The sequence below is a fragment of the Saccoglossus kowalevskii genome, chromosome 13 (assembly GCF_978046115.1).
Source record: "Saccoglossus kowalevskii chromosome 13, keSacKowa6.1, whole genome shotgun sequence".
Taxonomy (NCBI): Eukaryota; Metazoa; Hemichordata; class Enteropneusta; family Harrimaniidae; genus Saccoglossus; species Saccoglossus kowalevskii.
In genome coordinates, this window is record NC_140653.1 from 9,584,475 (window position 1) to 9,599,788 (window position 15,314).

The window sequence follows — 15,314 nt, forward strand, 5'->3', positions numbered from 1 at the left end:
TATTATAGTATCAATCGTGGGGATCATTATAATCCGACCAAACAATAGATGCACTATAATTATCATTGGTTACACTTGATTTTGGTCCGGGTTTCAATAATGATGAAAGCATGTTTCGATATGCTTAGGTTTCTTTCGCGACTGTGACACTCACGCCACGAAGGTAAACAATGACGTTTAGCTCTATGCTTACACGGAGCCAATCCTGTAATTGCTAACAGGTGGGAGCGACAGACACCGCGCGTAGAGTTTGGAGCCATGGTTACAATTTGGTAAAACTCCGACAGAAGACATGCGAATGTGGTTTTGTAACAGGTTATAATTGTAATTCTTCAAAACGCTTACAATGTAATTGCCAATTGAATTTAAGAACAGAATGAGATGATCACAGATATGTACCGTGATAGGCATAAACACACTTTAGAGGTAAACGTTTTTTACGTTGAATACAATTTTTCTTCTTCTCATATTACTAGTTTTCCTAATTAACTGAAATACAGAGAGGGAGAAGTAGGCTGCTCAATAAGTGACCGACTTTCCCATTTTTTGATAGATTAACATTTTCCCTAACGTCATACAGCACAACAAAAGCTAGGAATTAACGATTAGATCAGCCGTGATGGAAATATAGTACTTTAGTTACTTTCGTTCAAGGTCATTTATCGGCGGTGAAAAGCTTAATGGGGATGACTTGTTTTATTTAGTAATAGTAACAAATGAACCTTTACTTTACTCTACGACCTCTGCAACAGTAACGACCAGTGTAGAGAATATTTCAACTAAGGTCGAATTTCGTACTTGGAGATTTTTTTTTATGTTATTGCGATCTTAAGTCAGAATGGGTGGATGCAAATCTATGAAATTAACACCGATGTTCATTTCATTCAACAAATAGTAACAATGCCGTGACAAAAAATCATCCAATAAAGATTGGTAGAGTAGACGACGAATAAAGTTAATTACCGAACTACTACGCCTCAGAGCATCGCTGTGACTGGCCAGGGGAATAACAGATCACACACACATAGATGAATAGAATTGCTAAGGGAATACGGCGTTATATTGCACTTAAAATAGAAAGTGACATTGATATGTAGTGTCTGCAATTGGAGTTTTGAGAAAGAAATAGACAGAGAAGGAATATGGAAGATCGAAATTTGGGTTTTTGAGTCGTTAAAATAGAAATGTTCAGAATATTACACACGAAGGGTAATTTTAATAGGAGAAAAAACCCTTATTAGTTGAAGAAATTCCCACTGAGTCACAATAGCCTGGCGGGAGAGCTCGTTTGCTAGTTCACAGGTGCATACGGATTTTCTCGTTCGTTTCCGTTGTCGTATCGTTCGTTTGCGAGCTACGTGTCCAGCATTGTAATTCACAGTAAACGCGAGAATTGGGGGGTCGAGAAGCCATCGCTTCAAGAATCACAAACACAGAGAGAAACAAAACAAAGTTGATGTGACAGCTCTTGTCGGTCCTTGAGCGATATAAAGTGGATTGATCCTTTCACTATTCCAGACATTCTCTCTGTACGTGTGCATTTTTTTTGACCCCCTGATTAAACGACCGAACAAGACAAGAAAGGCAAAAACATGTCAAAGCCGAAGTTCACATTAGTGTGTGATTGTACGAACGTAATTTTGAATGCTGCTTTGAAACACGGTTGTCGGTTGTTCACAGGAAGAGAGCGGCTTTTAAGCGATTCAACATAATGCACCCTTTCATTGTAGGCCTTAATTTTTAAATTGCTCCCTGTACGTCTTGGAAAGGCTTCACATACAATCTCTCGCAAGCCCTAAGTTGTTTTACTTGTACGTTTCAGGAAGTCCTGAGCATGCATGGGTTGCAAAGAAAATAGCCTTAAAAGGATAATGACAACCTCTAACAGACCGGGAAAGGAGCATCCTGGCTCACTTAGTAGAAGGTCCATTTAATGTCAGTCTCACTTTCTCCTGTTTTTTTCCAGCTTTCACACAACCTGGTTTAAGAACTTCCGAGTTCGCGCGAGCTTTTTTTTTCATAAATCGCCTCACATTTGATTTCCCCCCGCAAAAAGCATTGAAATGCTAAAAGCACCAGATTTGATCAATGAGCAGGCAAATTGAAAAAGCCATCGATGGCCCGACGGAAGGCCTTGCCTCGTTGCCATGGTGATCCGGGAAGCAATACAACGTTAACTTTTCAACTTCCTTTACTCGCAGCAAAAACGTATCCCCCGAAACAAATCGTGCTTTGCCATTGTAATATTGAGCAAGCTTAGCAGGGTAGACAAGGTAATTCTGTGCCTGTTAATTTATACTGGAAAGCGACAGAAGCATAAAAAACGATCCGTATGCCCGACAATAACTGCAACTACGAAAAGAAAAACGATTTGCGTCCCGCTGGTAGCATACAGTATAAGCAAAGCTTCACAATACGGCTTTTGTCGTCAGTTAATATCAGCAGCGAGGCGGGAACGGAAGACCCCCTCTCTAAGCAGTGGCAAATGAAAGTTTGAATTTAATAAAAACTACGGTTATTTATAACAGCGCCTACAGAGAGACTCTGACGTCGATCATTATATCTGATCAGCAGCGATCAATCCAATTTAAGCCACTACACAATTCTTGTACCTCAAAGCAGAATCGTTTTTTTTATTGTAGAAATACACAACAAGACTTTTCTCAGTGATTGCGAGACAGACTTTTAATTTTTTTTTTTTTTTACAAAATAAGCAATATCGTTTAAGAATATGTTGTCTCATTATATTCACGAACCCCTCTCTTATCCAGAGTTTCTCGAATTATATGATTTATTGAATATTTATGTTTTCTCCAATCTCAACTTTTAAAGTTGTGTCCCGGTGATATATATGAAAGCCTCTCATAATCACATATCCGAATGGAGTTGAATTAATTATCGTCATTTCAATTCTTTGTTCTGACATCACAATTACAATCCCAATTAAACAAATCCCAATTCATTCTTTTGTTTGTTTTGTCACATTTTTTACGTTTAACATTTATATTTATTTTTAGGAGGCGACTGCGGGTGAAGAATCTTTGACTGTGTCTATTTTATTTGCATTTTACATGCGCTGATTCTTGTAATGCGACACACTGTTCAGACGTAACTCGTGCGCAGTTGTATCAGTAGATATAACTTCTTCACGCCAAGTTTTCTCGACGTCACGTGTCACCAGTTGACATCCGGGTCCTTGCTTCAATGCGCGGCTAACGCGAGTCGGTTATATGTCTGTCTCTGCATCAAGCATAGTTTGCAATCCAGCTGACAAACTGAATTCACAAATACGACATCTTTGGAGTACGCATTTAAAATTGCAATTATCAAGATGTATGATACAACGGAAAAATCCCCCCAAACATCATGACGACACAATTTTTTCCGCTCCCCTCATGTTCGTGACATTTTTCATAATTCTCCATGTTACGTATTCGTCACTACATGTCTGCGTACAAGGTGGGATCGAGATCCCGAGGTTGTTACTATGAAACATAAGTGAAACCAATTTGCGAATTACCGACAGAATAATTCCGGAACCTCTTTTTTAGATTATGCGAGGTGTTGGGTGTTTTACTTAAGTGATAAATTGCGCAATAATTGTACATTAGTTTCACAAAGTGGCGTTGATTTCTAATAATACGACGCGCACCGAAATATGACAAGTGTTGTTTGATATCGGTGTCCATTATCATTACGTCTATTTCGCCTTGTCGTTTTGCATCTACCATAACTGAAGAGGAAGTTTTCATCCGTCTGGTGTCATCAGCATTCATATCAATACGCTGCCCCTTTACTGAGTCCCTTATATACATTTCAATAATTATGTTATAAGGTCCCAACATTCACACATTTCACGTTTAAGTGGTCATTAAAACTAACTGCGGCTGGCTTTCTCTATTTGATTTAGAGCATGTTTTCATTCGTTCCGAGAAACGCTTGCTCATTGCTACCGAGAAAGTGAGTTGACGTTCGATATATGTCAAAATCAAATCTTTGTGCAGGTGCGTGACAATATGAACCCTATCCCCGTGCATTACCCGTCTCTGCAATTAAAGTTGTCCAGTGTTAAACGAAGGATGGAAGAAAAAATGCCAGTACAATTAGACCTCTCATGACGGCTTTGAGCTACCCGAGCGTGTCACACGGATGAGAGAAGATCGCATCTGTTCATTGTGGTATTTTCTTCTGAAACAGAAGAGAGGAGATATTACAAATGACAATTCTATTTCCATTCTTGATTTGAATTCTCCGAGATAATGGAAATCCCCAAGGCCGTTCGAACTATATTAAACAGTTTTCAAACTCATCCGCGACTACATTATGTAACAACCGCGTCCTTATTTACAAACACCGTGTTTAGAGAACTCACAACTCCCGTGGTTGCCATTGACGCCACTAATGACGCACATTTTCACTAAGGAGGCATAGCTAATAAACAAGTGATGTTCTCGACAATAGTGGTCTTGACAAGGACACCAATAATTTACCCTTTTAACGGATGTTTTCTTTTAAATAAAATCTAATTAATATGTATATTCTTGCTTGTTCAATTTAAAAAAAATACTTAGATATAAATATGTTGGTTAAATTGTTGTCTAGCAGTTTATAATTTACGTAGAGGAATAATATGCAATTAAAACTCTATTGTCTGATCGGCCCACTTGACTCGCCCATGTAAAGGGATAGATATTTTAAAACACGTCTAACTTAGTATAAAATTTCCTCATATATCAACAACATTGCATTTTTCATTCTCAGATTATAAACATTTAACGGCTTTATCATATATAAATATAAGGACCGTACTGGTGTGTTCCACTGAACCGCCCGACCTTCGTATTCACGGGCTGCCACCGCCCTCTATCAGCATCATACTGATTATTTGGTTCGTTCTGTGTTGAGTAAAATGTATGGTTTATCTTTCTATTTTATTTACACGGATGCGGACATACAAAGCGCTGGAATTGTTTGCTGACACTAAAAGTTAATATTTGAAGATGTTTGATATTGAATAAAATAGTCAACACCTCCGACGCGTGTTACATTGTAACGTAATACGACATACGGGTGCTTGCCGGAGATTCTATATTTGGCTTATTGTTACGTCATGTACAGTCGAGTCCCGGCATTGTTTCTATGTCGAACTTTGAGTTACAGACGGTGCCAGGCAAAACCAGTCTTCATTGCTACGGGTTCTATAGAACACGCAGCATAGAATGTAGTACCTTCATATAGTTCCCACACTTGCTCTTACCACAGCTGTTATTTTTCAAAATATACTATTTTTCCAAAAACAAAAAAACAAATTATTGTTGTCTGCATATATTTATTTTAAAAACACCAACTCATTAACAAAAATAGTAAAATGCGAGAAATGAGATTAATGCGAAGAACGTTCCTCTTAACGCATGTTGAATGGCAAACCACGCTGACGCAGTAGTTCCTTTTGAGAATCGACAACGTAAATACATACATTTACCGCATTCCACAAAGTATATAATATTAACCATAAAACACCCATCAAAATAAACCCATCATCATTTTCCGGAAAGATAAATAAAATGAGTGGTTTCATACGATTCCAAACAAAACAATTTCTAAAGAATGATATAGCAATTTATTTTCATGAAAAAAATATATATATAATGTTTATATGATGATTGTATTCATAGAGGTTTGCGGGATTTGCAAGTACTCTATGTGTGTGGAACATTTCTCATTATCAAAAGAACTAAACGGTGTCTTTTAGGTCAGCCTATCTTGAATTTGTGTATTCCGTATGAATTCACCGACCTTCAAATATGTGACTTGGTCTCGAGTAAAAAAAAACTCTCATATTTTATCAACAACAACAATTACGGTGGTGGTGGTGATTTGTTTAACTCGCCCAAAAATCGACATTTTATTATTGTTCAAAGTCATAATTAACTGAAATGTGGTAAAATGCACTAAAGTCGATTTTTGGCTTGCCCGCTTAATGAGCTTAATTTAATATTAATGAGATTATTGTACAGGGGACAGTGTTCGATTATAACTTGACGTGTATCACTTGCTTGACAATGAGGGAAAGCGCGACACCTGATTGGACGCCAGATAATGTGGCCAATCAACGCGCTCGTTTTATGCTGTTTAAGGATGTCACCTCGCGAACCAAGGGCACCGCCTCTTACTAATACCAGTAGTCATTTAACAGGAGAGGGTACAGTTTGGTGTAAGCTGTAGAGATGGAAGCAGCTAGCCTCCACGTGCAGATGCATACCGCATCGGACCCGTTTCTCTCACACGCCGCACTCAACAATAACAATACCATGAACAAACTCAACTCGGCAGTTTTGAGCCAAGGTAAGTGATCGCAAATCGTCATTTTGCTCGTGAAAAGAGGACGTTGAGTTATTTTGATTTTGACTAAATTGGCACTAATCTAACCTTTCAATCTAATTTGGTGATACAACGAGACTCTCAAATAATTAGATAATTTTATTTCTTTGCCGGTCTGTTTGTAACTCTTGTCATTTTCGTTATTTCTCTTTTCAATATCGTCGTTGTCATAATTTTTGTCGACTATTCGACCCCCTTTTCTGAATGACTGTATTTTTCGAAATTTCTCTCATTCTGAAAGGTTGATTAGAGTTTATATGATGTTTGTGTGCGAGCGAATCGCCCCGGGGTGTTCACTAATTCATGTAATTCGCTCCCATTCCGTCCCATTTAGCCAATAAAAACAGAATCGAAACGTACAATTTATGTCTTAACCCGGAGCGCTGTTTTATGTGGTTCAATTTTCTCTGTCTATTGCAGGTGTCAAAGATGAACACGATAACAACGATAAGTTGTCTTTGGATTCTGATGGTACAACGTTGTTGAAAGACACATCGTCAGGCCACGGCGGTAACGATGGTTCTCACATGGGTTGTAACCAAGAAAGCAACGACGACAAACCCCTGAAACAGAAAAGACACCGGACACGTTTCACGCCGGCACAACTGAACGAGTTGGAACGAAATTTCGCAAAGACGCATTATCCAGACATCTTCATGCGGGAGGAAATCGCTATGAGAGTTGGGCTGACAGAATCCCGAGTACAGGTAAGATAAACATTCTCAAAAATTTACCAGGCCAAAGCTGGACATCATTTAAATTTTTCACGTTTTCTAAAAGTTCGCCAATTGTAGTGGTGGCAACATTCGAAAATATCATTTCAAAACATTGATCTAGTATGTGTTAATGTTCATGGCAATTCTGCTGGCTATGTCCACTGCTAATGAAAGTGTTAATTCAGCTATATTTAGAGTTTCTTAGTCCGGCATTAGAGTTGCGCAAAATGGACGAATTGTAACTGCACGCTAGAAATTGGTGTTATTAATGTTCCGCAAATTAGTTTTAGTGTCCAATGCACGTGTGGTTGAACCGTCTATGAAATAAAGTTAAGGGTATTTTCCATTGGCATTTTAACCGAATCAGTTAGATTATTCATCGTTCGGAACATTACACTAATCGTGATCTGGTCAACGCATCATATATAAGGTAAAATACATGCCACATCGTAAAAAATAATACGCGTATACCCTTCATCAGACTGCCGTGGAAACGGCACACAGCATCACGTCTTCATTAGCGTTCGTTTGTAACTCATTAAGCTAATTTATAAAATCTAATCAAAACGGCGATTATTTTGTATTTAATAAAAGGCTGCTGAATGGAAATATAAATCAAATCAAATAAAATGTGCGGATAATACTAGAACATCGCGCTTCTCTACAACTCCGTAAGATGAATTCATCGCGGATTTCTTGAATTTGGTGTATGGTACTCCAGCAGCACCGTGATTTTCATTTTGTTGTTGCAAATTACGTTTATCTTTTTGTTTGTAAAAAAACTAATTAAACATTACTTGATAAGATTAGATTGCCACTTGTCAATAACTTGTTAATTGTACGACGCGGCGAGTCAATGCTGAGTGGCGTGACCTAGCACTATCGTCGTCATCGATTTCTTTTGACGCGCAATGTATTCTACGAAACAAAAGCTGCAATCATTCGGAAAATACTCCTTTGTGTTGTTATTTCGATAGGATAAAAAGTCATATATTAAAGTAAACTGGCGATAATGTATTTAGATAAAAAAAACATTCATATTTCGCTTGCGTCGATGACAACACAAATGCGGTAATTCAGCGACTTTCATCTGCCCGTTCACGTTACACATTAACTATTCAAATCTTTGCGGGGCTACTTCTTGCTATACGATTGTTATTCTGGCAATAACAATATCTATAAACAGAACAACGTAAAAATGTTCAAATAATATTAGTTTTACCCCAATCATAAATAAATTTGTTTTATAAACAAAATATCCACCTTGCTTTCTTTCTTAAACGTATTTTTAGCAGTTGCGTTGTCGCATCTTTTTTACCAGTACACGTATTTCAGCTCATTTGTTTTCAAGCAAACCAACAAAAACAGTCAATTAATACTAAACTAAAATTTGACGCTGATATCAATATTGAATAAAACAAAAAAATATCCAATCGCATATGATTTTGATATCCACAGGATTGCGCTATTACGTCGAGTTGTCCCGAAACGCCTTTAAAAAATCAAAACAATCTTCCCGTAATAATTACTAAACTAGCTTTGAAATACAATGGGAATCAATATGGGAATTAAATAGAAGTCGATCTGAAGCACACAAAGGCGGAGCACATAGTATGGTGGTGGCTCGGGATTCCCAAAACGCCGTGTCGGAGATTGCCCGCACACCAGCATTCCATGTTACGATAATTCCTCGATCGCCGCTAAACGGGTCCCACACAGTACAAATATCGATGTGTACGCGATACGTGTATTTAGTTCACCCACGATTGCTTCGGTCAACAATAAAATTGTCAGGATATCCCTTTCAGCTTAAATTACAGATTTCTATTCCTGAACGAGATCAATTTACGAAATAGCAACAGTCTTCACTGCTCGTGATTCCGCGGACTCTAAACGTATTCCTATATTTCATGCTAGGTTTATTCCCGCGGAAATGTACTTTCATCGGATTTATTCATACCACTTCAAATTGAACTAAAGAAATAACAATATTAAGACATTGAGACTTTAGTAGATTTGTTTTTTCGAGAAAAGAAAACTCGATTTTTTTGAGTAATACTGCGAGCAAGATACGAAATATGAACTTAATCAGATTAACATTGGTATTCCGTGTATTATTTTATTTGGTTATTGTTACCGTATAAAAAATCACAATTCAAAAGACGTCCTTCTAATGTGTAGGTAATACTACAAGTAGTTGATTGATAATTGATACCTGTATCTCTAATATTTAAACATCTCTAATATTAGATATGAATGATAATAGCTCTATAAAGGTACATGGTAGTACACTGTTATGTAAGCGCTAATTCATAATGGTGTCGAACACCGTAAAACTGCGCTGGTGGTCAGTTCAGGCTGAAGGCTGGACATGGATTCTGAGTTATCTCAGCCAATACTAGTAATACTTGATTTAATTATTGTACGACTTAAACATTAAACACGACGGATATCTTCTCAACCAATATGAGTCTTCATGTGACATTCAGTTTCCCAATATTCACCTTCGAAGCGAAACACTTTTATTTCATTTTTTCTCAAAACACAATCTAATTTCGAGTGTATTCATTTTTAAATCCAGACATAACCACTACACCAGCATCATCCGCAGCGGTTGTTCAAGACACGGTCGTCCGATATTCCCAAATACAGCGTGAGACACCATCACTGATGCTCACCCATGAGAACGTGGAAGTCTCCCCAAAGGAAAACAGTCATATTTATTATTAACCGAACTTTTCATACCCACGTCGTATTGTTCCACGAACAATTGATGAATTCACTATTCTATAATTTTTAAAGTGGTTACGTACTTATTTAAATGACTAGTCAATACTCACTGAGCAAGCAAGCCCCCAACCAAGCCACGCGAGTGCGGTATTGTTTATTGTACTTAGCAATTAACACAATAAAGAAAGCAAGATGCGAAGGCAATGTACTTTCTTTATACCTAAAATCCTTAGCCCTTAGATCTTAAACAATAGCAGAAATGATGCCACTCCTTTGTAATTTACTGTAATTAATTACTTAAATTACTTCGTACCTACTCCCCAGAAAAAAATCACAGCAAAAACACATGGTTAAAACCGAAAATATATAATAACTATTCAATATGTCTAGAATTAAGGTAAATATATTGTCCATTTTGCTAGAAATTACTCTGTAAATATACAAGAAACCATTTGTTTTGTTTATCGATTGTAACATTTTCGGCAATTACCAAAAATTAAACCCAGCATTTTTGTTGATAATAATTATTGATGATAATTTTAAAGTCAATCGAATTCGAAGAGGGAGGTATGTCATTGGAGAGTACCATGGAACAACGTGGCGAATCTAATGTATTGATCGCGCATTAGAAAGCTTAAACTGTGTGCTTAGACTAGTGTTGTCATAACAAGATTATGGTATGTCGATTGCATTCTCAGTGACTTAAGATTGGATTATTGATATCCAATTAGAGTGCATCAATCTGTATTATGAGATGATAGTAGATATCCAATTAACCATGGTTACGAGTGAAATACATACGTTATGATTAGCGTTAGACGCAATACGAGTTCAATATCCATTATCGGGTACGGCGCGAAGAACCCATAATACAGAACGCCACTTTTACGCCCAAACGCGATTCAAGTGATTGCGCGTAGCACTTTAAACCTCGGATTCGAGAAAATTGAGATTGCAATGTTCGCAGGATCATTATCCTTTTAAAAACATCGCGTATCCTAGGTGTCGTTTTCACTTCGTTGCTCTCGCCCTCTTATCACGCTCAGACATCTCTCCCGAGCTTGTTCATCGATTTGGTACGGTGATTTATACTCAATACACTGGTGAAGATTTCGCCACCCCCCGAAAGACCACCGATGCCCGCTACAAATTGGAAAATTTCGCGCCACCTCGAAAGCCGTCAGCCAGACAATTTGCAGGACACTCCATCAAGAAACGTGTTTGTGATGACGATTCGCGGAAAATATTACTAACGAAATTGAAGTCAGGCTAAAAGTGAGATTAGACTGATAAATCAATGTCAGGTTGGCGAGGAATTAGCCAGGAATATTGACCGTAGGGTCCATAAAAACAAAATTACACCTCATAAAAATTGCATGTGGAAAACTAAAGCAATAAATCAGTCTACTCATAGATATATCTCTTCACCGTTTTTTTTTTCATCATTATTTTTTTTTTCAAGATTCTTCGCTATTTCTTGTCACAAACAGAGCATTTTTACCATTGTCATGTCGGACACCTACACATTCGTATGGTAGTAAATCCTTAATTATACGATGAATAATATTTGAGAGATTTCGTGACCCCCTCCATCATTGCAGGCTAATAATTCGCGGCGACCTAGTGGAAGTGGACTTCGTTGTGTGATCGATTTCACGTTTTGAGAGGAATCCTCCCGAGCCTCCAAAAGCGTACTCACGCATAATTCGAAAGTGCTCATAAAATCGTGAGACTCTGACAGCTTCGCCTATGCAGCTTCGGGGTCCATTGTAGCGAATAATGTTAGAAACACTCTGACTGCGTTCCAAGTGCCTTGTCTACTAAATTGCGCGTTATCGAGTGTAGTAATCGTGTTACTGATAATGGTAATACGTGTAGCGGTCTGATTGGCTATGGTTATTCAGTACCGCCAACAATTCACGCCCGGAAAGTGGTGTTTATTGCCGTGCTTTACGCTTCTCTGAAATCATGATATTGTTGTTTTCAAACATGTTTAAATTTGGACGCATGCGGAGGGTTTTCACGCCGCCATAACGGGGTGCATTGAGCCGAGAGCATGCGTTGTTGTCGGGATAAATCAACTATGCGATTACGGACGGCTACGGTGCAATGTAGCATAAAAACGGCATGGATTTATCAGTCCTAGTGACAGCGTAATCTATCATTTTGGGCGAATTCCTGGGCGAATGATAGCTGAGAGTCGAGAGAGAAAACGAAAGATCTCGCAGAGGAACGACCATTTGTCATTTTCCTACTTTACGACTGTTAACCGAATTGCTACCTTAGACAATTAGTATCAATTATTAACAGAGTCCTGATAACTTACTAAAATACACGTTGTAATTCGAAAATGCTAAAACAAAAAAACAGAACGTTCTATAACGTTTCTCGATTGAAAATTAAACTGTTTACATCTGTGCCTATCGTCCAACCATAATTATATTTTAATGGTTACACTCAAGCCGAAACTTGATTTCCGTATTTTTTCCGCCCGAGGCGCTTACACAATACCATTCACTCGGAACGTAAAGCCCTATCGGTAAAATAGTAGTAAAAAAAATAACTCATTCTGAAAGTTTGTGGGTTATTGCTTTATTACAGGTATACCGTCCGCTGAAAGCATTGCTGGTAAACACGCGGGACGGTTAAATAGGACGTTTATATTTCGATGCATAGGAAAACAAACAAGAAGGAGGGGAGAGTAATGAAGATTAAACTAAAACAAAAACAAGATTAATCTATTCGATATGAATATTGAATAGCTATTTGCGTCAACAGTAATTATGCGTAAAATATAAAGTATGGATCCGGCGTACTGCTAACAATTTTATATTCTTGAAGAAAATAACATTGTTTCAAGCGAAATGCACCCGTTATCGTTCTAAAAATTGTGAAATCACATTTGGCGCCATAAAAAATCGATCATGAGAGAGTCACAAAATATTACGATTCTTAGGCTAGCGAAATGTCCTGAAGCGTAGTTCCCCTCTGAGGGTTGAACGATGTCCTCAGGGGAGGCATTCTTCAATGCGGAGAAATTAAAACGAATACAGAGCTAATGTATTTTTAACAGAGTTCGCGATATTTAAGGGATTTCTCCCTAGCACAGCGGAGTCGTTTAGCAATGGCACGTTGTTAACTCTGTTAATATGTAGATCGGTTCTGCCATCTGTACCACATAACAGTAATACACTTGGAATCATTAACTTCAAGAAATGGACCCTCTTAATGACCGATACAGGCAACGACATGCATTGTCGGTTACACCAGTCATAAACTACTAGATAAATACACTTCTAGCGTAAACTAATGGACGCCGACAACAATCAGCCCGACAACGACCGCTGTTTCGAATTTTGCGATGTGTATTTAAATAAAGTGATATTTTTCTTTTTCTCAGTGGTAATTAGAAATGGGACGACTCTTAGCGTGTGCAATCATTTTTCTTAATTACATGCGAGGGTCAGGGTTCCGTTGATGATGCATGGGGCTCGGGGAACCTAACGGTATATAACGATCACTGTTATCGACATCAACTCATTAATCCACAGTACCCGGATTGAATTAACAATGAATTGACTCTAATTTACACAGCTATTTCAACTGTGGCATTTTAAATTTCTGTGTAGATTTCTTCTATTTTCGCAATTTCATTTGTACATTTCAGTTTATATCAGGAGTTCACAGCTGCGACGAAAATAATCAATCTTAGCCTTAATTTGTGTCGCTGTATAAGTTCACTTCGGTCTTTGTAAACATTCACAAATTAGATTTACGCTTAGAAAACACAACTATACTTTACCGAAACGTAAATGATTACTCACTCAGGATGTTTTGCTTTAGTTATATGGTTACATCAGTGTTTTTTTAATCACTTGTTTCGTTGTGAAGTTCATTGCCAGATCGTCTTGGATAACGAGAAACAAAACTATATCCAATAATTTCAAACTATTTTTTGTTAAAGTAACTGAGACCAAACCCAATGGATTTGTGATGATTCGGCTAAAACATGATACGAATCTGAATGTAGACAAATCTTACATATCTGTCGGGTTTAATGGCGTGTGGAAGAGGCCCCATCAGTAGGTCATTAGGAAACAAAGAAATTAATGACATTGCCGAAAATTTAGGATTTGCTTCAGTTGCAGATGTGGCAACATAGATGGATATACCGTGAAGGTGTTGTACAGTTTTAGATCTGCTGCATTAACACTGTTGTTAGTGGCTAGCCCTAGAGGATAAAAGTGCATTCAACGCTGTGTACAGTACTTATACCGCGTCTGCCGTTTCGGTTTAATAGAGTGTTTAGATGAAATCGGACCGTCCATCGATCAGCGACTCTTGTAAATGACAACTTTGTATTGTTACAGTGCTCACATCGCACATCTGCATTGTGCTTTTTTTATAAAGATAGTTGTGATAAGAGCGGGGTACTAAAACGAGCGTCGATAAAGCAGACAACTAACAGTGGAGAAATTAAAAAAAAAAAAACGGTAATGAGGGAAGCATTGAACATTTATTTGTGGTTACTGATGTTTATGTTTGTTGTTTGTTTAATTTCAGGTCTGGTTCCAGAACCGTCGTGCAAAGTGGAAGAAGCGCAAGAAGCAAACTAATGTGTTCCGCACACCCGGGGCTCTCATGCCCTCCCACGGTTTACCGCAATTCCCGTCCTCGATGGGCGACTCCTTATGTTCGTTCCACACCAACGACACACGCTGGCCACCGATGCCGGCGCAGATGACAAGTGGACCTCCTCTCACACTCCCTCCCACTCTCCCCCGCCAGCACACGGGTATAGGACAGTCATTATCCGGCCACCAAGGAGGTGGCGGCGGGATGAATCAATCGCCAAACGGATTCGGTTCGGGCATTTCTGTAACCAGTAATGGCTCCGTCCAACCGTCGATGTATCAGTCGTTCGGTGGGGGTATGTCGTCAATGTCCTCTATGTCGTCAGTTTCCACGTCGTCGGGACTTCCATCTTCGCCAACGAATGTCACAGTCAATTCCCCAATGTCGTGTAGTTCACCGGATACCGGTGATATGTGGAGGGGTACCAGCATAGCACAACTTCGAAGAAAAGCACTCGAGCATTCTGTTACATTAAACGGAGGGTTCAGATAGAAGACAGCCCACACAATGTAGACTATTTCAATTTTTATTTATTCTTGTATTTTTCGAAAATTTCATAACCAACAGTTGTAAGATACACACGTGACAAACACAAACATTATGTCCTTATATATATTTCAAGCAACAACTAGTATATGTTGATATAACAATGGAATTGTTTTTAACATTCAAATGAGTAATATACCATTTTTATTTCCTCCCACAATGCAGCGGGGGAAACCAAAGAATTTGTATTGTACTTGATGTTTGAGCAAGCACAGTAGTAGTAATACTTGTTCGTTTTAGCAACCTACACTTTTTACTCCCATTTCTTGTCACATGGAAGTCTTTTGTATTCGTAAATCGAAGGCC

General features: G+C 38.3%; 1 protein-coding gene across 1 annotated transcript; it reads left to right on the forward strand.

Annotated features, from left to right (window-relative positions):
• Nucleotides 1–6,216: 6,216 nt before the first annotated feature.
• On the forward strand, nt 6,217–14,993 carry otp (orthopedia homeobox). Its single transcript, NM_001164902.1, is given in 3 exon segments — nt 6,217–6,345; nt 6,802–7,088; nt 14,391–14,993. Coding segments are annotated over 3 exon segments (969 nt in total). The 5' UTR covers nt 6,217–6,227; the 3' UTR covers nt 14,955–14,993.
• The last annotated feature ends 321 nt before the right edge of the window (nt 14,994–15,314 follow it).